Below are 22,643 nucleotides of genomic sequence, written 5' to 3'. Positions count from 1 at the left end.
AACCCCCCCCCCACACACACACACACAAAACCTAAGGAAAATGCCGCTCACCGGGCAGCTCCAGGGCCCGACAAGGAAAAGAAGGGCGGGAGAGAAGGTGCGGGGAAGCGGGAGGCCGTGGGGTGTCTGCCTCCTCAGGGCAGAGCCGACTGTCCTCCCGCGGAGCCTGGTGGCGTGCCGGCCTCCAGCCTCAGGAGTACCTTCTCTGCGTAGGAAACCAGCTCCTGGAAGGACAGCCAGTAGGCACCGTGTCTGTGACGCTTTTGGGACCTACTCGTAGGTCTTTTTGTGACCGAATCTGCTCTTCTGTGAAGAGGTCTAATTGTCCCTGCCCCTTAGGTTTGGGGGGCCCAGAGACACATGTGAAGTCAAACGGGAAAAGAGTCATGAAAACTACACACACAGAGTGGGTGCTTGGGTGGCTCAGTCGGTTGGGCGTCTGCCTCTCGGTTTTGGCTCAGGTCATGATCTTGGGGTCGTGGGATTGGGCTGCACACGGAGCGTGGAGCCTGCTCGGGATTTGTTCTCTCTCCCTCTGCCCCTTGCCTGCTCGTGCCCCCTCTATAAAATAAAACAAGAAAACACCGTACACAGAGCCAAGTCTGTTTGGCACAATGTGTCTTGTTCTGGGCCCCTCTGTGCTACCCAGATCTGGCCGTAGAGGCAGTTGGGGGCCTGGTGTGTTGGGCCCCCGCTGACACTCACCAGGCTGGAGGTGAAGCGCTCCTTGATCTCCTGGGCCAGAGGCTGGATGCCACTGGCCTGCAGCTCGGGCAGGATTTCCTCTGTGGGCAGAGCGGAGGGTCCTGAGGTCAGGGCCCAGCCAGCCCGATGCTTGTACAACCCGGGCCGGGGCACTTCTGAGGCCAGTGGGACAGAGCCGGGCGCCATCCCACTCGGGCTTAGCATGACCGCACGCTGCCTCTGGGGCTCAGCAGCCGGTGACCCCCACGGTCAGCGTGGCACCCGCTGCCTTGAGTTCTGCTGTTGAACGCACAGAAGTTGCAGGGAAGGGTTCCTTTCCTTCTCCCCACCAATAAGAGCTGGGAGCCTCCGACCACTGGCTTCCTGGGGGGATGACCAGGAAAGGGGGACTCGCACCGTAGGACGTGAGGTGGGCCAGCAGCATGCAGATGTTCACCACCACCTCCGGGTCATCCTTGTACAGCCAGTACGTCTCCCGGATGAGGCTGAGGCCGCCGCCGCCCTCCTCTGGCATTGCCACCTGCAGCGCTGCCAGCTCTGGGGGCGGGGGGGGGGGGGTGGGATTCATTTCCTGCAGCTGCCTGTGCCTTGGTGTCCTCCAGGAAGGGGGCTGGCAGCAGTCCAGGGTGCTCAGGATAGCAGGGACCTCCGCCACTGGCAGAGGAGGCCAGTTTCCTGCCGCCTGGGGAGCCGCTGAGGCCAGCACGGCCCCACGGGTTGTAAAGGTCGCGAAGGCATCTGCGGGCCCACTGGGACCTGGCGGGAACGTGCGCCCCACCTCCCTCCCCCAGCAGAAGGCTCCCACTCGAGGGCTGGCCTCTGCCCGCAGGTGGAAGAGAAGCACTAGAACGCGTTCCAGAGCGTGCCTGTGGGGCGGGCCTGGGGGACCGCCAACGCGGCACACGTGCACCCCCAGTTAGAGGTCAGGCCCTGGCTCTCGAGGGGCCGGAGCCTGGGGGATCTCACACGCAGACTTGATTTGTCGGGCCGGCAGGTGGCAGAGCCCGTTCCCGCTCACACTCTGGCCCCGGCTTCTGACCACCCCTCCATTGCTGAGCCAGGTCACATCTGCCCTCAGGACCCCAGCTCCCCTTCCTGTCCCACGAAGGTCGGCAGCTGCTACAGACCCCGTGTCGGGAGAGGACGACCCTGCCGGCGCCCTTTGGAGCCTCTCCAGGAAGGAGGGCGGCCCCACTCCCGCAGGCCCGGACCGCCTCAGGCCGAGAAGCAGACAGAGGCCTGGCCGCCTGGCCCCCGTCCAGCCCACCCTGTGTACCTGCCCTGAAACGCTGAGTTGGGACCAGACCTCAGAGGGGCTGGAGCACCCCTCACACGCCAGCTGGCGGCCTGTCCAGTCTCGGGTCCCAAGCGTCTCCGAAGGGTTATTGTGCCACGAGACAGTCACGGCCCCTAGCACTGCCACCCCAAGTAACAGCGCTCAGGCTACCGGAGTGGGACCCGTCTCCTGGGTGTTTCCATAGGCTATACCCGTAGGGATACCTGCGCTGACCTAACACCTGTTCAGAGTGTTTATGGGCAGGGAAAGAGAATCTCAGCATGGCATGGAGCTAAAAAACCCCACAAAACCAGTATGTATGTGAAAAGTCTCCACGGCAACTTCTGGATGATGGGACTATAGGTTGCTCTTTTTCGATTTTGACTTTTTGGTTCTGCTTTTGGTTTGTGGGCAGCTGGCAGACACGACTTGTTGAGTCCTGGCCCCCCGCCTCCTCGGAGTAGCCCAGTCCACTCCCTGGCTCACCGGACACCTTTGCGAGGCTGGCCAGTCCCCGGTAGGCGTTGTTCACCAGTGGGATTCTGTCCTGGCAGAGCCGGATGCTTTGGAGGAACAGCGTCACCACATCTGCGAACTGGTGCTCCTTTATGCAGCCTGCGGAGGACCTCGTCAGGCCTCCTCGCCTCACGGGTGGGGTCCGTGCCGCCCAGCCCAGGCCGCTCACCTAGCAAGGACAGCAGCCAGAAGACCGCGCAGCCGGCTTCAGCCATCTCTGCGTCCGTGGGGTGGGCGGCCAGCACCTCAGCAATGAGGACCGGGGCTCTCTCCAAGGGGGTCTTGTTCACAATGACGGCTGGGACCGGGACAGGATGAAGGAGGGGACACCTAGCCCTTGAGTGCCCGCAGGAGTGCCTGCTGTGTACGCGACCCCACGCCCCCTGCCTCCCACCAAGGACACCAGGGCCAAAGCTGCTGGGAGAGAGTTCAGGCGAGAGGGGAGTTTGGGGAGGGGAGGGACTGTCTGTCCCCAGGGGGTCTCGGGGAATTTTGCACTTTGGGTGTGGGCAGGCCTCTCTGGTTTCCCAGGGTCTCCGTGGCCCGGAGCCCCCTTCTCCTTAGAACTACTGCCCAGGTGCTGCAGGGCCCAGAGGGCGCCTGGAGGAGAGGGAGCAGCCCAGCCCCTTTTCTGAATCAGAGGCATCGGCCAAGGGCACCCTCAGAAACCAGGGACTGCCCAGGAAATCCCAGGGTGGGTGGCAGGTAGAGGGGCTCCCAGGGCAGGAGCCACCAGAGTCGGTGTGGGCGGGGGGGGGCACCCCACGCGGATAGGAAGCCTGCCTCCCCTGGGTGGAGCCCCCCTCCCTTGTCCTCCTCCCCTCCTTTCTCTTCCTCTGCTTCCAGGCTCTCAGAAGAGCCTCTCTGTGGGCTCTTGTCCTGAAGTGTTTAAGGCGCAGGACACAGAGGCCCTCGAAGGCTTGCAGAGGTGATCAGGGAGCAGTGAGGACACCAGCCCCCAGGCAGGAGAGCAGGAGGAGGGGACCCTCACCATCCACCATCAGGGCCCAGAGCAGGCTCAGGCCGTTGATGCAGATGTCCCTGTTTGTGGGGAAGGTACTCAGGTGCTCCAGGATATGCTCGAACAGCCCAGCCTCCTGGAGCTCCTCTGAGGCCGATTCTGTGGGCAAGACCCAGAGAACCCCGTCCGTCTGTGGTCCTTGCCCCCCACATTTCTGGGCGCCTACTCTGTGCCAGTCATACCCAGTGCGGGGCCCAGAAACTGGAGGACACGGTCCATCCCCTGGGCCGCCAGTCCCAGTATCGCCCATCCCAGTACTGGGCTGGGACCGGCCTCCCGGGACCACACAGAGCAGGCCTGAGCCTCCTGAGATGACAGCGTGATTGTGTCCCGGCGGGTGAGCCGACACCCAGTTTGCCTGATGGCTCTGACGTATGCCTGTCGTCCTGACGTGCCTCCTCACGGCACCCTTGCCCACTCCCCAAAGGGGGATCCAGCCAGTGTGGTGAGGAGCAGTGTGGGGGTCCCTGCCCTTGGCTGGCCACGGGGCTCTAGGTCCCAGGGTTCACGGGCCCAGCTTCCCGCTGGAGAGAGGGCTGCTGACCCGGGGAGGAAGGTGGGAACAGGTCAGGTGCCAACGCCCTTGTCGCGATGCTCCCCATGGCATTCCCCATCCGGCCGCCTACGGCCTGCCTGCCTGGTGGCTCCAGGAGCCCAGGTGCTCTGAGGAGATGAACAAGGCAGAAGCCGCTGCCGTGAAGCCCATGGTGGCACCTGTCACTCGGTCGGTGTCGTGCACGTTTGTGGAGGGAACAAGTGACTGTCAAATGGAAGCTCCGCGTTGGGAGATAAAACAGAACGACTGCGTGGGCGAAGCCAGTGCAGGTCGGGCCGCATCCGGAGCAGGCACGCCCCTGTGCCCCAGCAGTGCCCCCGCCTCCGCCCGAGAGAGGGAGGGCCAGGCACACCCACCCTGGCTGGAGATGATGGCGAGCACGCTGTAGACCGTGACCAGGAGCTGCTCTGACTCCGGATGAATCCGCAGGCAGCTCAGCAGGACGGAGACGACGGAGCTCTCACTCGGCACCTCGGCCGCGGGGTCCTGTGCCAGCGCTGCTTGGGCCGAGGGAAGATGCCCAGGGTTACCTCCCGAACCTGGGTTCATGGGGCAGGTGGCAGGCAGGTGTGCCCCCTCCCTGGCTGGGGTGGGGGTGGGGGGCAGTGCCCCCACTTCGCATGGAGAAAGCCTTGCCCGCCTGGCACGGAGCACGTCCCCCCCAAGTGCCCGCTGCACGACAGTGAGTGGCGCTGTGCAGCCAGGGCTGGTTTCCAAGGCTCTGCTGGCTCTGGGACGGCGTGCCAGAGTCCACATCTGACACAGGCGTGGCCCGGAACCCACCTTGGCCCAGGGTGCGCAGCAGCAGGGAGCAGGCGTGCAGCTGTATGTCAAGGATCCTCTCGTGTTGCTTCATGATGGCGGTCAACAACTCCACCAGTTCTGTCGGCCATGGCAGACCTGGCAGGGCAGGGTGACGAGGTGAGCCTTGGCATAGGAGCAGGGGTGGGACGGGTGTACAGACCAGACCAGGGACCCCAACTCCGCTAGGAGTGCACAGGGCATCGTGCACGCGGCCCCGGAGGGACGCGGAGGCGGGGAAAGAAAGTCGTTATTGGGCGCCTGCCGTGTGTCTGCTGTGGGCATCTCGTTCCAGCAGCCCTTCTTGTCACTCTCGTCTTACAGATGAGGAAACCGGGCAGAGAGAGGACAGCTCTCGCCTCAACAGCCTGACTCTGGAGCCCGTGGCCATAACTACCCTGAGTGTGGGCATCTGTGGGTGTCGTTGACTCTCCTCAGTGCTGTGTGTGCTGGGTAGGAGTGAGAGGCGGGGGCGGGCAGCTGACGGTCCAGTGCCCGCTGTGCCCCTCCACTGCTGCTTTGTTGCCTCGTTCAGTGAGAACAACCAGAACGAGAGTGCTGGCGCCCAGGAGGCCGAGTACAGCTAGCCCGCCTCCGGATGAGGCTGGCTGGGGCAGGTGTGGCCCCGGGGAAGCCTCCCTCAGCTCCTCCGGGAAGATAAAATCTCCCTTCCTATGGACTCTACTCTGGCCACAGCCTAGCTCCAGAAGGAGTCAAGGGGAGGAATGAGGAAGAGGGAAAGGCAAGTGGCCAGTGTGAAGTCTCTGCTGCTGCCTTAGAGGGCTGGGACTGGGCCTCTGCAATCTCTGATGCCCCAGCCACCGAACGGACCTTTGTGCAAGGACAGATGGACAGATGGTTGATGGATGGGTAGATGGACAGATGGACGGATGGATAAACAGACGGTTGATGGATGGTTAGATAGATGGGGGGGGTGGAGGGCTGATGGATGGGTGGATGGATGGATGGATGGATGGATAGATGGGGGTGGATGGATGGGTGTGTGAGTGAATGGTTGGATGGATGGATGGACGGACAGATGGATGGATGGATGGTTAGATGGGGAGTGGATAGACAGATGGACGGACAGTTAAGATGGAGTGGTGGATGGAGGGCTGATGGATGGGTGGATGGATGGATGGACGGACAGTTAGACGGTGAGTGGATGGATGGGTGTGTGGGTGGGTCGGCAGATGGATGGATGGGTAGATGGACAGTTAGATGGGAGGATGGATGGAGGGCTGATGGATAGGTGGACAGATGGGTAGACAGACAGATGGGTGGGTGGATGGATGGATGGATGGATGGGTGGATGGATGCACGGAAGGATGGTTAGATGGGGGGTGGATGGATGGATGGACAGTTAGGTGGCGGTGGTGGGTGGATGAAGGATGGGTGTGTGGGGAGGGTGGGTGGGTAGATAGGTACTTAAGTGGGGGAGGTGGATAGGTAGACAGATGGATAAATAAATGAATAGATGGGTGGGTGGATGGATGGATGGGTAGATGGATAGTTAGATGGGGGGATGGATGGAGGGCTGACGGGTGGCTGGACAGGTGAGTGAATATAATATTCACTCTCGTGAGACAAGTTGAATGGAGAGATTTTATGAAACCATGTTTTGCAAAATTTAAAGGATTGCGAACACTTATTGATGGAGAGTGTTGGGAAGAAATGCTGTCCTTGACAGGTGGGTAAGTTGGGGTCTCTGTGGAGGGCAGTTTGCAGTATCTGTGAACTCTTCACACCCCAGACATCTAGGAGCTCATCCTACAGAAACGCTCACACAAGTGCACACGGGCACGTGCTCCAGGGCATCCGCTGTGGGTTTGCTCATGATGCTGGACAATTAGGAACAGGTCAGATGCCCGTCAGTAGCAGCGGTGGAAGAGGTGGGATGTCACATTGAGAATCCACGAAAAGCGCGTGACGGCAGGCTGCCACAAGCTGCACACCGAGCCGTCCCATTCCCGCTTTCTGCCGGGTAGAAGGCGCTCGCCCGCCAAGAATTCCAGGCTGCCCGTTCCAAGCAGGTGGCAACAGGAGCCTCAAAGGTGTAGGAGAGCCCCTCCAGGGGAGCCTCTGGGAGGGATCACCGCTCCCCCAAAGGCCCGTGCCGCAGGGTGAGCCGCGGGGGAGCTGGGGAAGGGGGGTGGGGGCCCTACCTAGCTGCTCTTCAGGCATCTTCAGGAGCCTCTTGAGGGCTCTGAGCTGGACTTCGGGTCTGCCGGAGAAGTTCTGCATGATGTCTGCAGGAGACAGGACGGCATGGGGAGGAGCCCGGCTGGTTCGGGGACCCTTCCGAGGGCCCGGGGCACGAGGGGTCCATCTGTGGGCACCCCGCTGCTCACGGATACATATGATAGGGCATGAGGGGGCGCCCTTATCCCCACTTCTCAGGCCGAGCAGCCTGTCCAGAGGCAGACCCCAGCCTTAGAGTCTCACTCAAGGCTCAACACGGCCAGGGTTCTGCCCCGAGCCCAGGGCTCTTCCCACTCTGCCTCTGAGCCTCCCCGCAGGGGTCTTTGCCTTTGATTCATGACAAATGCCCCCAGCCCCCAAAAGGAGCAGCAGTCTCCAGGTGTGCCCATTGTAGAGCCCTTCCCTATCCCCTGGCTGATTCAGAGCTCCTCCTGCACCCGTGTCTGGGCACAGGGCACCTCATAGAGGCCCACAGATGGGCCCTGCAGCTCCCCTCGCTCTAGACGAGGGAACGGGCTCAGAGGGGGTGGCTCGCTCAAGGCCACTCAGCTTCAACCGGACCTAGGGACCTGCCTCCAAAGCCCAGGACCGTGAGACTCAGGGAAACAGAAGCTAGGGCCTCGTGAGCACCCCTTCCCCAGAAGTGGGGGCAGAAGCGGCAGACGGGGGAGGGGGTCCCTCGTCACGGCAGCCAGCGCAGGGAGCCACAGATGAGGAGGAGGGCTGGGAAAGTGGAGCTCGGGTGGAAACTGAGGGTGACCTGTAGACCTCATCGTTCACCCAAGACCTCAGGGGTACTGTGGGGAGCCGCGGGGCGCCCCTGGCCAGGGGCACTTGGTGGAGATACGGTGCTGTGTGTGCACGGGCACCAGGTGACTGGTGGCACCCCCGACGGAGGCCAGTGTGCGTCACACTGCACGGAGCCCCCACAGGCATGCGCCTGCCAGTCTGGCAGTGTCCGGCACCATGACGGGCATCGGGGCCACCGTGTGCCAGGGCGTGGAAGCAAAAAGCAGGCAGTTCTGGGGGCTGTAAGAATGAGGGGGCTGTTCGGCTATGTTGAGGACCGTGGAACGGGAAGGGAAGGGAAGCAGGTGGGGGCCAGGCACGAGGATGGCCGCTTAGAGGTGGCGGGGGTGGGGGAGGGGACGCGAGGGGCTGGATGGAGGGGAGTGCCCTGAAACCTTCCCAGCCACCGGCCGCATGTCGGGAGCAGACCAGGGGACTGGGCCTCAGGGGAGGTAAGAGAGCAGTGCCAGGGCCCTCCCCATCCGGTCCCCGCCATCACCTATGATGCTGGCGATGCTGCCCCCTAGCAGCAGGTCGGTGACTGAGTCAGGCATCAGCTGCCAGTGTGGTGACAGAGCGATGCTGGAGGACCTGAAGTTGCTGCCCACGAAGGTGATGTGTATCACTTCCCTGGAGAGGAGTGGAGGCAGCTGGCTGGGCTCACCCGGGGGCTCTCGGGGGGACCCTGGGTGGCCGGCAGGCGGGCGCACGGACGCCGGAACCCCACCTTCCCGTTGGGGACCCCATTCGGCGGCACCTCTCCCGACGTTGCAAGCGTGCCCCGCTGGCGCCCCAGCCACTCCACCTCCTGGAGGGGCCCTGGGCTTGCTCCCAGGGCGAGGGAGGACGGTGCTGGGCCCCGGCAACCTCACCCGCGGGGGCTCCTTCCTCGAGAAAACGTATTGAAAGATCAGATGTTACTATTGTGTCGGTATAATGGCGAGCAGGGGCCAGGCTGGACTGGTTGTTGTATATTCCTGTTTTCCTTCTTATTTGAACGTAAATTGCAACGAAGACCGGTCCTGGTCCTCAGGGCCTTGGCACCTGACGGAGGAGCCGGCTCTGTCGGCTGTGAGGTCACCGGTTACCGCGGTTTGGGACGGCCACACTGGGAAAGCCAGTGGTCCGTGGATGGGACGGCGTGTTTGCGGCGTTAAAACGCCAAGTGGCGGGGAGACACCGTGAGAGATCCACGGGAAGATTAAAACACGGCCCCAGCCCCCAGCTCACCTGATTGTTATTCGCTCCGAAGGGTTGATCTGCAGCATCAAAGGCAAAAGGGAACCGAAAGTTTCCGCGTTGGGGATCTTCTTCTCCTCCAGGGTCTCCAGGACGCCCCTGAGGCCATTCGGGAGGGTCCGGAGGGACTTTCTCAGAAGCATGGCTTCTGTTTTCTGAGGGGACACAGACAAACACCGCTGCTTCCCGCGCTGCATCAACGGCGCCCCAGCTGGGCCCGGCCCCGGCAGAGGACTGGCTGGCCTGTCCCAGGGCCACCCTGAGGGGGCCAGAGGTGGGAAGGCTGGGGAAGTGAGCCTGCACGGCTACCTGGGGGCCCTGGGTGACAGGCAGCCCCTGTGTGTTCAGGCCAGCCTTGGTCACTTTCCTGTGGCACCTGCATCCCACCGCGGGCCGGCTAGTGCACCTGAACGGGGCCTTCTCATCCACAGGAGGCAGTGAGTACGCGGGGAGCCCGCTGTGAGGGTTAGCGTGGGGCAGTCTGCCTGTCATGGTCGTCGCCCTCCTCACCACGCCGGGGCCCCGCAGGCCCAATGTTGAGTGCGAGGGTCCCCCAGCAGCTGGGACGGGGGGGTTCCTCACGGCCCCTTGGAGGCTCAGAGCAAGGCAGGAGGATGCAGGTGGGAAGAGTGAGCCCCTTTTGAGCAAGGTGGGCAGGGCCGGCCTTCTGGGGACGTGGGGTGTGGCAGGGAGGGGCAGGCAGAAGGCAGCTCACGTCTGTGAAGGAGCAGCTGGCCATGTCCAGGATGATGCAGCCCAGGGACCAGACGTCAGATCTCTGGCTGAAGGAGAAGCGGAGGGCCTCGGGCGCCATCCAGGACTTCTGACAAGGGTCTGTCGGCAGGAGAAGGTGTCAGATGTGGGAGTCCTGTCTCCCTGGGAAAGTGAGGGGAGGCTCACTCTCACCAAAGAGGTGCTCTCTTTGGAGGGAAAGGAAGAGGGCCCTGGTCTCAGACAGCGAGGCAGGTGTCCAGCCAGGCTGGCCCGTGTGTGCACACACGCGTGTCTCTGCACGCAATATGGCTGCAGAGGTGACCCAAGAGCCGTGAGCCAACAAGGCTGAAACTTCCGCCCTCTCTGACCATCTTGCCCCTCTAAAGGTCGGAACCCGGAGGCAACATTCCAGTTTCCCCGCCCTAGTTTCTGAAACCTGAACCCCAGACAAGGAGCCAAAAGAGCAGGGTCACCAGTCTGTTAGTCCCTGATAGACCTCAGGCAGCCCCTCCCTCTCCGGGCCTTCATTCCCCAATCGAACGGTAAAGGGGAGAACTCCAAGGACCCTCCTACATTTCCAGTAGACCCACCCACTCACCCATCCGCCCACACGTCCATCCCTCCGCCCATCTATCCGCCTGTCCGCCCATCCATTTGTCCTCTAGGCAACCAGGACTCTAAAATTCTCAACTACGGTTACTCTCTCCGTCCCTGACAGCTGGCATGGGCTTGAAGCCCAGCTCCCTTTGCCCCACTGTCCTTCCAAAGGAAGGACAAGCCGTCTCCCCTTACTCCCCATGTCTACCATCTCCTCGGTTATTTTTAGGGCTCAGTAAAGTAACCCAGCGCTCACCGGTGCCTGGCACCCACCAGCTCTCCATCTGCTTCTGAGGCCACTCTTCTCCTTCCACGAAGGCTAACATTTCCTGGGTGTCTTTTGGACCCTGCGTGCGCCCCCTCCCCTGCCACGGTTACAACCCAGGCAAGGGGGTCTCTTTGGAGCCCACAAAAGCCCATGGGGGTCTGTGGGGAACTTCTGAACAAGGAGAGGTTTGACCCGTTCCACCAGGGGGCCCCGCCCTCTGGGATCTGGGAACGACCCCACTAACCCCACTGGCAGCGTGGCCCCTCCCCCAGCCTGGGACGACCCTGGGCCACCTTCCTCCGCGCGGATGTTCCACTTGGCTTTGTCCATCATCAGCGTGTTGGAGCTCAGGTCCTGTAACTTGCAGTGGTTGCTGCTGCTGAGGACTATGTTGGAGGGCTTGAGATTCCTGAAACGAAGAGGCGGGACTCTCCACCCGCCCCCCCCCCCCACCGGCCGCCTCGGGAGACCCTCCCGGGGCAGGGGCCAGCACCTTGAACCTCCCTCCCTGCTCCCTGCCCCACCCAGTCCTGCTCCGCTCTCCGGAAGTGCCCCCCTTGCAGCCTGCTTTTTAAGCACTGCTTCCTACAGAAATGAAGTCTACTCCGTTCTTCTAAATGGGAAAACCTCCAGGCAGCCACAAGGACGAAAACACCTGACCGTCTGCCGTTCCTCCACTGCCATCTCGCTCACCTCCCTCCAGACCCTTGCTATCCATGCATCTGCTTAGGGGTTTGGCTTTTGACCATTTGTTGAGGTCCAGTGACATCAACACTAAATCGTGAGCATTCTCTTCGTCCACGTGGTCCACGCGTTTCTTCCCTCTTCCTTTAAACCCGGCACTGATTCAGTCTGAAGCCATTCCCAGCCCCTTCGGACCATGGATGCCACAGGGTGAGCGAAGCCGTGCAGGTGGCGATCTCAAGCTCAGCCCTGGGGACGGCAGCAGCCCCGCCAGCCGGCCAGAGGCCACGGCGCGCAGCCTAATCTCTTTCCTCTGAATGCTGTGATCTGGCCGCCCTCCCTGCACTTTAGAACCAACCCGCCCCGGTCAGCTTACGCTTCATGAAGCTGGGTGAATCACTGCAGGTGACGTGGAGGGGGTGGCCGTCCCTTTACACCTCGGAGCTGCTCTGGAAAGGTGCCCACTCTTATCCTGGCTGCGCTGACCCCGGCCACGCCTCTCTGCCCTGCCCCTGCCCCTGCCCCCGGGTACTGACACCTAAGGGGACTCAGTGCCTTTGCTCCTGAAGCAGCCTGGCCGCCCCGGTCACCTGTGGATGATGTCTAAGTGGTGCAGGTATTCCAGAGCGTCCAACACCTGGCCCAGCATGTTCTGCATCCACTGGGGGGAAAATGAGAGACGCCAGGATCGGAGGGGTCTCCCGGCAGCCGGCTTAGGCAGGTCAGCGACCACACAGAACAGCTGGTGGGATCGTGGTGTGTTCTCTCTTTTTTTTTTTTTTTTAATTTTTAAACGTTTTTAGTTTATTTTTGAGAAAGAGAGAGAGAGAGAGAGAGAGAGAGGGAGCGTGTGTGTGTGTGTGTGTGTGTGTGTGTGTGTGTGCTGGTGGGGGAGGGGCAGAGAGAGAGGGAGACACAGAATCCGAAGCAGGCTCCAGGCTCTGAGCCGTCAGCACAGAGCCCGACGCGGGGCTCGAACCCACGAGCTGTGAGATCATGACCCGAGCCGAAGTCGGACGCTGAACCGCCTGAGTCCGCCAGTCGCCCCTCTCCTTGCTTCTTAAGACAGGCCCAAAGCCCCACAAAAGCTCAGGGCCAACGCAAGAGGCTTCTGCTTCATGTGCCTTTGAGGCTGAAGTGTGTGCGGCCATCCAGACAGTGATAGCACGTCAGCCAGGGCAACGCCCCAGTTTCCAGACCACCTGCCCCTGCTTCCATCTCAGAGTCCCCGGGTGCCCTGACCCCAGCCCTGTGCTCCACCCCTTGTGGCCCAGGGGCCTTGTGGGGATCAAAGATATTGAAATCTTTATTGCCTACTTGACGTTTGCCTCCCCACGCCATTGGAATGAAAAGTGCTCTGACAAAGAACATTCTAGAACTACTTTATGTCAGAAACAAGATCCATCTAGTGTCCAGGGCAGTGATTTTCTTTTTTTTTTTTTTTTTAATTTTTTTTTAATGTTTATTCGTTTTTGAGACAGAGACAGAGCATGAATGGGGGAAGGTCAGAGAGAGAGGGAGACACAGAATCTGAAACAGGCTCCAGGCTCTGAGCTGTCAGCACAGAGCCCGACGCAGGGCTCGAACTCACGGACCACGAGATCATGACCTGAGTCGAAGTCGGACGCCCAACCGACTGAGCCACCCAGGCGCCCCCTAGGGCAGTGATTTTCAAACCGTGTTCCTAGGAACCCCGGACTCTACCCAGGGGTGTCAGAGAGGAGCTGAGCATACAAGACCCCGGGCTTCCACTCTACCCTCCACCAACCCTGCCATGCCCCCTGATTAGAATAGCTTTGCCTTCCTTGCTGGGTTTCTGAGAACATTTTGTGCTTGAAAGGGTTCCACCACTAACAGAAAGTTTGAAACCTACTCCAGAACCGACCCTGAGACCCATGTTGGGAGAGGAGCTGTGTGCCCACAGGCCCCCTGAGCAGAGGGGCGCTCACAGCAAAAGCAGGCAGAATTCACTTGGGGTGCATCATCGGCAATGTGAAAGCAAAAATGACCTAAGCAAAAATGACCTCGCTTAAAAGGCAACAGGAAAATATCCTCATGACCTTGGGGCAGGACAGGCTCTCAGATAGACTCAAAGGCGCTAACCATAAAAGAAGGACAGAGAACCTGACTTCATTACAATTAAGGAGTTCTGTTCATCAAAAGACAAGGTTAAGAAAGCAAATCAGGAAGCCACAGTCTGGGAGAAGACTCTGGATGCCCGCATCCATGATATGTAAAGAATACCTACACACCAACAAGAAAAGACAAACAACCCCAACGTTCAAATGGACAAAAGACTCGAACAGGCACAACATCCAAATGGCTAAAAAGCACTCGCCACGATTACTGAGCTTATCTCAAATTAAAACGTGATTTTTAATTAAAATGGCACAGAATGCCGTGTTGGCCAGGAAGCAGGAACCGGAAGGCTCACAGCTTGTGCTGGGAGTAACCCCGAGTCACCCAAACTGTGCTGGACACTGGAACATGTACAGAAGCTACTCACACACACACCCGCTCTGCGGTCCAACAACTGCACGCCCAGGGACTCCTCCAGGAAAGGTGAGCACTTAGGTTGACCAGAAGGCACATCCAGCATTGTTCATGGCAACCTGATTCATAATAGTCCGAAACTGGGAACAAGCCACGTGGCCAGACAGACGGGGCCCCACAATGGGGCGGCACCTCGCCACGACACGGACAATTTCATGATACATTCGCATAAGAACCCAGACACAAACGGTGACACGCTGCATGAGCCCATTAATGTGAACCCCAGGGCAGGCAGAAGAATGTCTGGGCGGAGAATTCCAACCGTGGGCATGGACAGGGACTTCTGGAGCTCCAGGAGTGTTCTGCATCTCCAAGTGGGGGAGGTTATGTGAGCGTATGCCTGGTACGGTGCACCAAGCTGTGCACTGAAGGCCTGTGCACGTCACGGCGTGAAAATACCTCTAGGCATAGATGGGAGAAAAGATAAGGCACGTCCGCCCTCCCTTCTGCCCCCGATTGAGGTCCAGGTGGCCCCCAGGCCTGGTGTTCTAGAGAGTCTGTCTCACCTCGGAGTCAATGATTGTCTTGGTCTCCCTCTTCTTCTCAATGACCTTCTGGAAGCTTCCATGGTTGTACTCCATCACCAGGCAGAGGAACAGAGAGGAGATCTGCTGGGGACATGAGGCCTCAGCCAGATGTCACAGTCCCAGCCCCCACAAGCCCAGGCCTGGGCGCCTCTGCGAGTCTGTGAGGGCCTCCCTCCACAGGGCTATGGGAGCACTGCCTGCCGTGGGATATGAGCCCCCCGCAAACAGCCCCTGCTCACGCCGCTGGCCTCATCTATCCTCTCGTCCCTCTCTGTCCCTGCTCCATCTGTATGAACCCCTCAGACTTTTCTGAAAGTGGCCCAGGCCTTCTGGCCACTGTATACACAGACCCCCGCACCTGGGACCCCTTCTTCACAGGTAACCATTCAGTCTTTAGGGCTCAGCTTACGTCCGTTTCCTCTGTCAGGGGAGCCTGGCCCGGGTGGGATTCCAGCAGACCAGGTCAGGGGCCTCAACTCAGGGCTCTCAGAGGACCCCTGCTTTTGCTTCCACAGTGAAATGCCCTCTTGGCTTTTCTGTGTTTCCGTGAGAGCGTTACAGGGCGCTCCGAAAATATTCGGGGTGCACACAGTGATGGCCTCTCCCTAAGGCTTTCCTCGGGGCCCAGCTGAAGAGGGGGAATATGTATGAGGGGACCCTCCACTCCTGCTCAAGCCCTGGGTTGCCACCCGCCCCTCCCCCAGACAGGGACACTAAGGCAGAGGTCTGAGTCTGCCAGGAAGCCTTGTGGCCTCCCTTCACCTCCAGGGCCCCTGCCCCACCAAGCTCAACCCATCTGGGACGATTTGCAGGACCCTGGGTCCCTGTAAAGACCAGAAGTCACATGGCCTATGGGGTGAAACACAGGGCTTGGGGACTTACAAGACCCTGGTTTGAATCTTACTCAGCTGCTACTGGCTGTGTGGTCTCGGAGAGCTCCTTAACCTCTCTGAGCCCCGGGGAAATGAGGACACTACGTCCAACCTGCAGATCTCCCAGATCTCCCAGGGTGTAGGGACGGCCATTAGTAAACTTCAGGAGCCGCAAACGTCAAGGGTCCAGAGGCACAGGACAAACTGATGCCAAATAAGGGGGGAGAGCAGGGACCAGCTTCCTAAAGTCTGTTCCTTCCGTGAAAGTCAAAAGTTCCCCCTTCAGAGGGCAGACTCACGTAGCCTTTGGCTGCAGGATGAGCTCAGCAGCTGAACACACAGGGCACCGGAGTCAAGCCTTCCAGGCCCGGCCTCTTGGCTGGGCCACGGACTAGGTAGGTAACCAGGAGGGACTGGTTTCTCTTAGCCTTTCTTTCTTCCCTAAAGTCGTATACTAACCCCTCCTCCACTGAGACTCCTGCGGGCTCATAGGAGATGATGCCCACAGAGTCCCCAACAGGGCCCCAGTAAGTGCTGAGTCAGGGGCCACCGCATTTACAGTCCCTGCCATTACTGCTCAAGGGGTTAAATGGCATCGGGGTGCTCTGTGCTCAGCTGGCTTGTTCCTGGAGCCACCGGACGCCAGCTGAGCCCAAAGGTGTTGGCTCTGACCCACCTGACTGTTCCATATGATGAACAGCTCCTGGTATATGGAGATGTGGGCGTGCCGGAGCTTCAACAGCGGCATCAGCTGCAGGGACGAGAGCAGAGGAAGTGGCCACGTGTGGGAAACACTGCTCCTCAGCTAGTGCTTCCGTGTCACGTTATCCCGACAAAAACGCAAGCTTCTGGCTCTGAATGGGGCTGGGGAGCGCGCACGAGGAGGGTATGCAGTCTTGTGCTTCAGAGTCAGACAGCCCCGTGTGGGTCCCGGCTCTCCAGCATGTGCCGGCTGTGCTGTGTGGCCGAGGAGAGGCTCCTCAACCTTTCTGAGCCTCTAGCCTCATCTGAAAATGGCAGTAACAGTGGCACCTGCCTCACGGGGGTGTCGAGGGCCAAAGTGAGCCCATCCAGGGAAGTGCCTGATGTGGACGGCAAAAAGCACGGTCAGGGTCAGCTGGAGAAGGTGGTGCGGCCACAGGGAGGCGGGACACTGATGCACTTGCCCCCACCTTGCCTCCTGGGTGGCACACACTTGGGGCTCCAGTGGCCCACTCCCGGCTGACGGTGCTTGAAGAAGCCACGCGGCTGGGCCACAGCAGTGGCGGCCGGAGCCACCAGGAGGCAGGCGGCCAGCTGCTGCTGGTGGAGGGCTGGCTGCCAGCGCAGGTGGCCCAGCGGAGTGGGGAAGGGGACGGGGTTGGGCACAGCTGTGGTGGCGTGGGGGCTGCGGGAGGTCTCTCCCACGGTCTCTATCTCACTTTGTCGGGATGTGGCCTGGGTCCCGCACTGTGCCTCCCTCACACTGTGGACCGGACAGCTGGGTGCTGGCAAAGCTCAGGAACCGGTGATTCCGGCAAGATGGCAGACGGGTGACCACCACACAGGAAGGGAGGCATTTGCTTCATGCAAGTTGAAGTTGAAGACAAGCAAAGGAAAACTGCTCGGAGCCTTTGGGCAATCCGAGCGCATGTGGCTGTCAGTGCGATTGTTGTAAGTTAGGATGTTATTGTGGGTTCTGACTGGTAGACTGAAGGAACGTAAGAGAACGTACGTTTGCTTTCTCAAGCAATTCCAAACTCCCCAAATCTTCTGCTGTGACTGGCATTTTTATAATCGAAGGGACAATGTTTTAAAAGATGGTGATTGGTAGATTAGTCCTGGGGCCTGGCCAACTTGTAAACTTTATCTTCTTGGGGCACCTGGGGGGGCTCAGCCGGCTAAGTGTCTGACTTTGGCTCAGGTCATGTTCTCACGGTTACTGAGTTCGAGCCCCACATTGGGCTCTCTGCTGTCAGCAGAGAGCCTGCTCTGGATCTTCTGTCTCCCTTTCTGCCTCTGCCCAGTTGGCTCTCACCCTCTCTCTCAAAAATAAATAAACATAAAAAAAAACCTTTATCTTCTCTGAGAACATATATTCTGGGTTGTCTGCACCAGGATTCAGAAACGAATGTTTGGGGCACAGACTCTCTTCATGACCTTGGGGCTTCTGGCTTTGCAGCACTGGGCAAGAACTGGTTCTGGCCCTCCTTGCCTCCAGTGAGGTACAGAACAGTCTTTGTGTGTTCTGCATCGGGTCCTCTAGGGAGGGAACCACCCAGAAAGTTACCTCCTCCAAGGCCTCGTTGGCCTGATGCTCATCAATACACTCCACCTGTAGGGGTACAAGAACACTAACTCAGTAAACGTGTAGGAACCCATCTCCACCACCACTCTCATCAAGATCACCATCTCCACGACTACCACCGCCACCACCATCACCATCATCATCATCATCACCGTCATCATCATCACCATCATCATCATCACCATCATCATCATCACCATCATCACCGCGATCATATTGTCACCATCACCATCGCCACCATCATCACCATCATAATCACCATCACCATCGTCGCCATCATCATCACCGTCATAGCCATCACCAACATCACCACCATCACCGTTGTCACTGTCGTCACCATCATCAATCATTGCCATCATCACCATGATTGTAACCATCACCATCATCCCCATCGTCATTGTCATCACCATTGCCACCATCACCATCTCCATCATAACCAGCATCATCATCATTACCACACCATCATCATCACCATCAACACCATCATCACCGTCATCGCCATTACCAACATCACCACCATCACCGTTGTCAGTCATCACCATCATCAGTCATCGCTATCGTCACCATGACTACCACCACCACCATGATTGTAACCACCACCACCATCACCATCGTCATTGTCATCACCACTGCCACCATCACCATGTCCATCATCACCATCATAATCATCATCAATACCATCACCATCGTCACTGTCGTCACCATCATCGTCATCACCACGGCCACCATTGCCATCAGTATCACCACCATCCCCACCATCACCATCACCATCATCACCATGATCATGATCATCACCATCATCACCACCATCACCGTTGTCACTGTCATCACTCTCATCATCACCATCATCATCATTGCCACACCACCATGACCATCACCATGACCATCATCACTGTCACCATCATCACCATCATCATCACCACTATTATTCACTGGGACGGGGGCCAGGCTTCTACCACTCGTGCCCCACCACATGGCACCAGGTAAGGCCTGGAGTTGTTCCTAAGGCAGGGATATCCAAAAATGCTTTGAGCAACGAGAACATCTTTACTCCTGTCACAAGGATAAGCCTAGGATAGAATAATATAAACTCCAAACAACATTAGAGGATCCTCCGGTTGGCCAAGTATCAACCTCACTGCTTCATTCCTTATCCAAACTAGGAAGATTGTCCCTGTCACTGAACATGGGGCAGTGGGGGAATGTGGGAGAAAAAGGGTGGTTGATGGGAGGAGCAGCACGAAACTTCGAGTCTACCACATACTTGGTGGGAAAGTATTCATGTATTTTGCAGGAGCATGTCATCCCCGCCTCTAATACCAGATCCTCACCCAGAGCTTCTGCTCGTAAGACTTACAGATGACGAACTCTTAGGGGCGCCTGGGTGGCTCAGTCGGTTAAACATCTGACCTCGGCTCGGGTCATGATCTCATGGTTCGTGGGCTCAAGCCCTGCATGAGGCTCCGACGGCTCGGAGTCTCGAGCCTGCTTCAGATTCTGTGTCCCACTCTCTCTTGGCCCCTCCCCCGCTCACACTCTGTCTCACTCTCTCTTTCTCAAATATAAATAAACATTAAAAAAATTTAAAAACAAATGATGAACTCTTATAACTGGGGTGATCGTAGGTGAAAATGCAGAGGTGGTGGCTTATTCCCAGATCCCGTAAAGACCCCAGATGGAGCAGCACAGTGAGACTGCCTTCCCTTCCTCCTGTTCCAGGGGCTCATGCTTATCGGTGAATTTGGCCAACACACCCTGAAAGCCCTCAAAATGTCACCTCCTTTGCCCTAGATGCCCCACCCCTAGGAATTGATCCCCAAGGATATCATGGATCCTCAAAAAAGTTAACTAGAAGGTTGCTTATCAGAGTTGTTGACACAGAGTGAAAAATCAAGAACAGGCTAAGCGCTTATCATACACGAAGGGCTCAGAGATCGTTGGGGGCAGTTACAGTCCATCAAGCAGGTGGGGCCACGCTCCTTGATCCCCCAGAAAGCGGTCGGCTGTCCTGCCCCAGTGGCTGGAGAGACAATGGGGGCGGCCCTCCAGCCAGCCTGCAGTGGAGCCAGAGGAAGGTAAGGACTCCAGGCCCAGCCTCCTCTGGTACAGGCTGCTGAACTGCTCCACAGGCAGGCCGCCTGGTCAGCAGAAGTGGGCCCAGCAGCTGATGCCAGCGAGGCTCTCCCACGTGCACGGTCAACCCCAATTCCACGGTATCCCTCTCCCACGTGCACGGTCAACCCCAATTCCACGGTATCCCAGCCGTCACCGTGCACCACGAGGGCGGGGCCGGAACTCTCGGCGCGGCCCTCTTCTCCTACACCTTCTGTGCAGACATCTGAACCGCCCTGGCTCGGATGCACAAAGGGCTTTCCCCCTGCAGGTCCGTACCCACCCTCTGCCATGCCACCCCGGTGAGGAGGTGGCGGAAGGGCCCAGGGCCCCATGATGTCCTGTGTGACCTCGGGCGAGTCCCTGCCCACCCCTCCTCCACCCCAGGCCTGGCTCCCCTTTGGTAAAAAGATGGCCCTGCTGAGGTAGCCTGAATTCGCATCCTCTTGGGAGCTGATGCTGGCCAGCTACAGCTATCCTTGTAGGATACCCTTGAAGGCCAAGCCTCCCTATCCTTGTAGACCGGGGCCATGGCTCCTGCTTGGCAGGGCTGGGGGGAGACTGAATGCGACTGGCTGGAAGCACATGCTGAATAAGGGGCTGGTATGGTTGCAGTTGTTGAAGTTAAAATGAGCACTCCTATTCCACGCAGGTGAGAGTCAAGTGTGTCGGGAAGCCTGGGGAGCCTCGTGCCGCCCCCACGTCTACTCTCAACCGGATCTGCCTCCGTGACTGCCGGCAGAGAGGAAACAGCTCTCATCGGGAGGGAGCCCTTCTCTAACATGGGGGCAATAAGTGTACGTTTGGGGACACCACTCGCGCTAGGATGCCCCCAGAGTCACCTCTTACCTGCTTTATCACGTACTTTACTTTGCTTTCTGTTTTCTCCACCACCAGGTTCATCCCCAAGGCCCCAGGACTCAGCTGGTCCAAAATCTAGCAGCAAGAGAAAGAGAAGCTTTCAGCAAACGCACACGGATGGCTTTTCCCTTTCCAAAGCGCGCTCAACTCCGACGCCTTTTCTGACCCCAAGCCCCCTCGCAGACTAGCAGAGCAAGCGTCTCCACCACATTTTGCAGAGAAGGAAATGCCCAGAAGGCTGAGGAGCCCTCAGAAGGCAGAACCTGAGCCCGTCTCTCCGTGGGCCAATTCTGGAGCTCTTTCCACCACCCTGTAACCCCTTCTCCAGGCTGCAGCAGGGAGCAGTGGGCATCCAAGAGCCAGTACCTCCCTGGGGCAGAGCTTTGTTCACTCTCTCTAGCCCCCCTATTATCCCAGCTTCTAGCACCCACCTCCAAACTGAACATCCAAACAAGAAAATAACTGGTCCATAATGGCTGTGTAGTTACAGCTATGTGTGGCCTGGCACTGTGCCAAGCACTTTACAGCCCCCTCCCCCTGGTGAGTGGCACTATTGTTACGTCCATGTCCATACTGGAGAAAACTGAGGCATAGGGAGCGAGGTCCTTGCCTGAGGCTACAGTGTTAATAAGTTAGACGGCCTGGAGCGGACGGGAACTCTGGGGTCTGACTCCAGGGTCTGCGTTATGAAGCAAACCTGCAGAGATGGCCACCAAGTCAGAAATCTGTGCAGGGAGGCCAAGGACTATGGGGTAGGCTGGACGATGGAATTACACCTGCCAGGGGATAGAGGAAGCCCGGCAGGACGGAGAGGAGTGGATGTAGGAGGTGGAACCCTGAGTCTAGGGCCTCTCAGAGCCCAGGAAAGTCTTGGATTCTGCAATCCAGCCCCTGTGGGTGGACTGAATTGTGCTTAGGGAATTTGGGGGACAATGTACTACCGAGTGGCTTAAGCCAGTCTAAGGATGCACAGCTGAGGCTCTCTTAAGTGGTGGGGTAAACAGTAAAACACTCGTAGCTCAGATGGGGTCTCTGGTTTTCTCCCCCAAAAAGTAACTTTGCCTTTAAAATTCTCTGCCCCCCAGAAACTCATCTCCTTTACGGGGCTGACTTCCCCGTAGCCCTCCCACACAAAGGAAGGGAGTTCTCCCAAAGTGAGCAAAATCTTATCTACAAATTGTTTTCAAATTAATGAAATCTTTACAAAGACTGAATCTAACATTTGATAAAGTTGGCATATCATGTATCGAAGCAGTCAATTAAACAATTAAACACTCATTCATTTTAACTTTGCATCTTTCCTTTTGTTTTGGGAATTTTTCAAGTCTTACACATGGTCACGGGCCCTGGAAATGGTCCAAGCCCTCCCACCCGGGACTACCGACGGCGTGTATTAGGAGTTTGGAGGCTCGTGATTGTGAACTCTGGACGTTTTAGGGTGTCCTGTGTCCGCCGGCAAAACGGTGGACTTCTCTCCCATCAAGTATTCAGACGAACGATGCTGGAGAGTCATTTCATCCATCATTTTAGAGAAGGGGAAACTGAGGCCCAGAGAGGCAAAGGGCACCCAGGGGTCGTTCCACGCGCTGGAGGCAGACCCTGGCCGGGGGTGGGGGGGGGGAGGGGTGGGACTTGGCCACCAGCCCCCTCTCCAGCGGCTGTGACCGGTAAACCGGTAGGGGGCTGGGTGGGGGTTGCAGGAGGTCGTTGAGGTCCCTGGCTCGCCCCAAACCGGCGGGTTCTCGTCGCCCCGGCCTCCCCACCAGGGAACAACTTGGCACCTGGTACTTCTCCATAGTGTCCCCAGGGGAGACTCCCCGCGTCCTCTCCCTTGGCACGGCGCTGGGGGTGCGCCCCTAGCCGGCGCCCACGCGCGGACCCTCGACTGAGCATGCTCAGTAGAGAGCGCGCCCGGCAGAGCGCCCCTTCCCCCGCCCCAAGGGCGCCCCCTCAGCCCCAGGTGCGCCTGCCTGAACGGTGCACGCGCGGGCGGGGGCGGGGAGGGGGGGCTCCGACACGCCCCTCCAGCCGGGTGGCCTGAGAGCGCTCGGCGGGCGGGGCCT

General features: G+C 58.8%; 1 protein-coding gene across 2 annotated transcripts; it reads right to left on the bottom strand.

Moving 5' to 3' along the window:
* Nucleotides 1–3: 3 nt before the first annotated feature.
* On the bottom strand, nucleotides 4–22,524 carry STKLD1 (serine/threonine kinase like domain containing 1). Of its 2 annotated transcripts, XM_053204397.1 has the most exons (19): nucleotides 22,362–22,522; nucleotides 20,569–20,655; nucleotides 17,590–17,634; nucleotides 15,997–16,071; nucleotides 14,428–14,529; nucleotides 11,959–12,029; nucleotides 10,978–11,093; nucleotides 9,821–9,939; nucleotides 9,097–9,260; nucleotides 8,366–8,496; nucleotides 7,041–7,124; nucleotides 4,858–4,974; nucleotides 4,431–4,571; nucleotides 3,489–3,617; nucleotides 2,667–2,795; nucleotides 2,468–2,596; nucleotides 1,102–1,242; nucleotides 706–785; nucleotides 4–224 (listed from the first exon to the last, which is right to left on the bottom strand). In XM_053204397.1, the coding sequence occupies exons 1-19, from the start codon at nucleotides 22,374–22,376 to the stop codon at nucleotides 135–137; spliced, it is 1,965 nt and encodes a 654-aa protein (XP_053060372.1). In that variant the 5' UTR covers nucleotides 22,377–22,522; the 3' UTR covers nucleotides 4–134. The 2 variants fall into 2 exon arrangements, 1 of the variants encoding a protein (XP_053060372.1); XR_008290843.1 differs by lacking the exon at nucleotides 1,102–1,242 and having other exon boundaries at nucleotides 154–224; nucleotides 706–1,068; nucleotides 22,362–22,524.
* Nucleotides 22,525–22,643: the final 119 nt, after the last annotated feature.

The sequence above is a fragment of the Acinonyx jubatus genome, chromosome D4, assembly GCF_027475565.1.
Source record: "Acinonyx jubatus isolate Ajub_Pintada_27869175 chromosome D4, VMU_Ajub_asm_v1.0, whole genome shotgun sequence".
Classification (NCBI taxonomy): domain Eukaryota; kingdom Metazoa; phylum Chordata; class Mammalia; order Carnivora; family Felidae; genus Acinonyx; species Acinonyx jubatus.
This window is presented reverse-complemented; position numbering and strand designations above follow the sequence as displayed.

Bases quoted from the DNA above. Each gene is read 5' to 3' on its own strand.
- STKLD1 (XM_053204397.1), bottom strand. The intron at 16,072-17,589 runs GTAACTTTCTGG...TCGTCCCTGCAG, and splicing joins CCAACGAGGCCTTGGAGGAG to CTGATGCCGCTGTTGAAGCT. The intron at 8,497-9,096 runs GTGAGCTGGGGG...ACTCCTCTCCAG, and splicing joins TCGGAGCGAATAACAATCAG to GGAAGTGATACACATCACCT.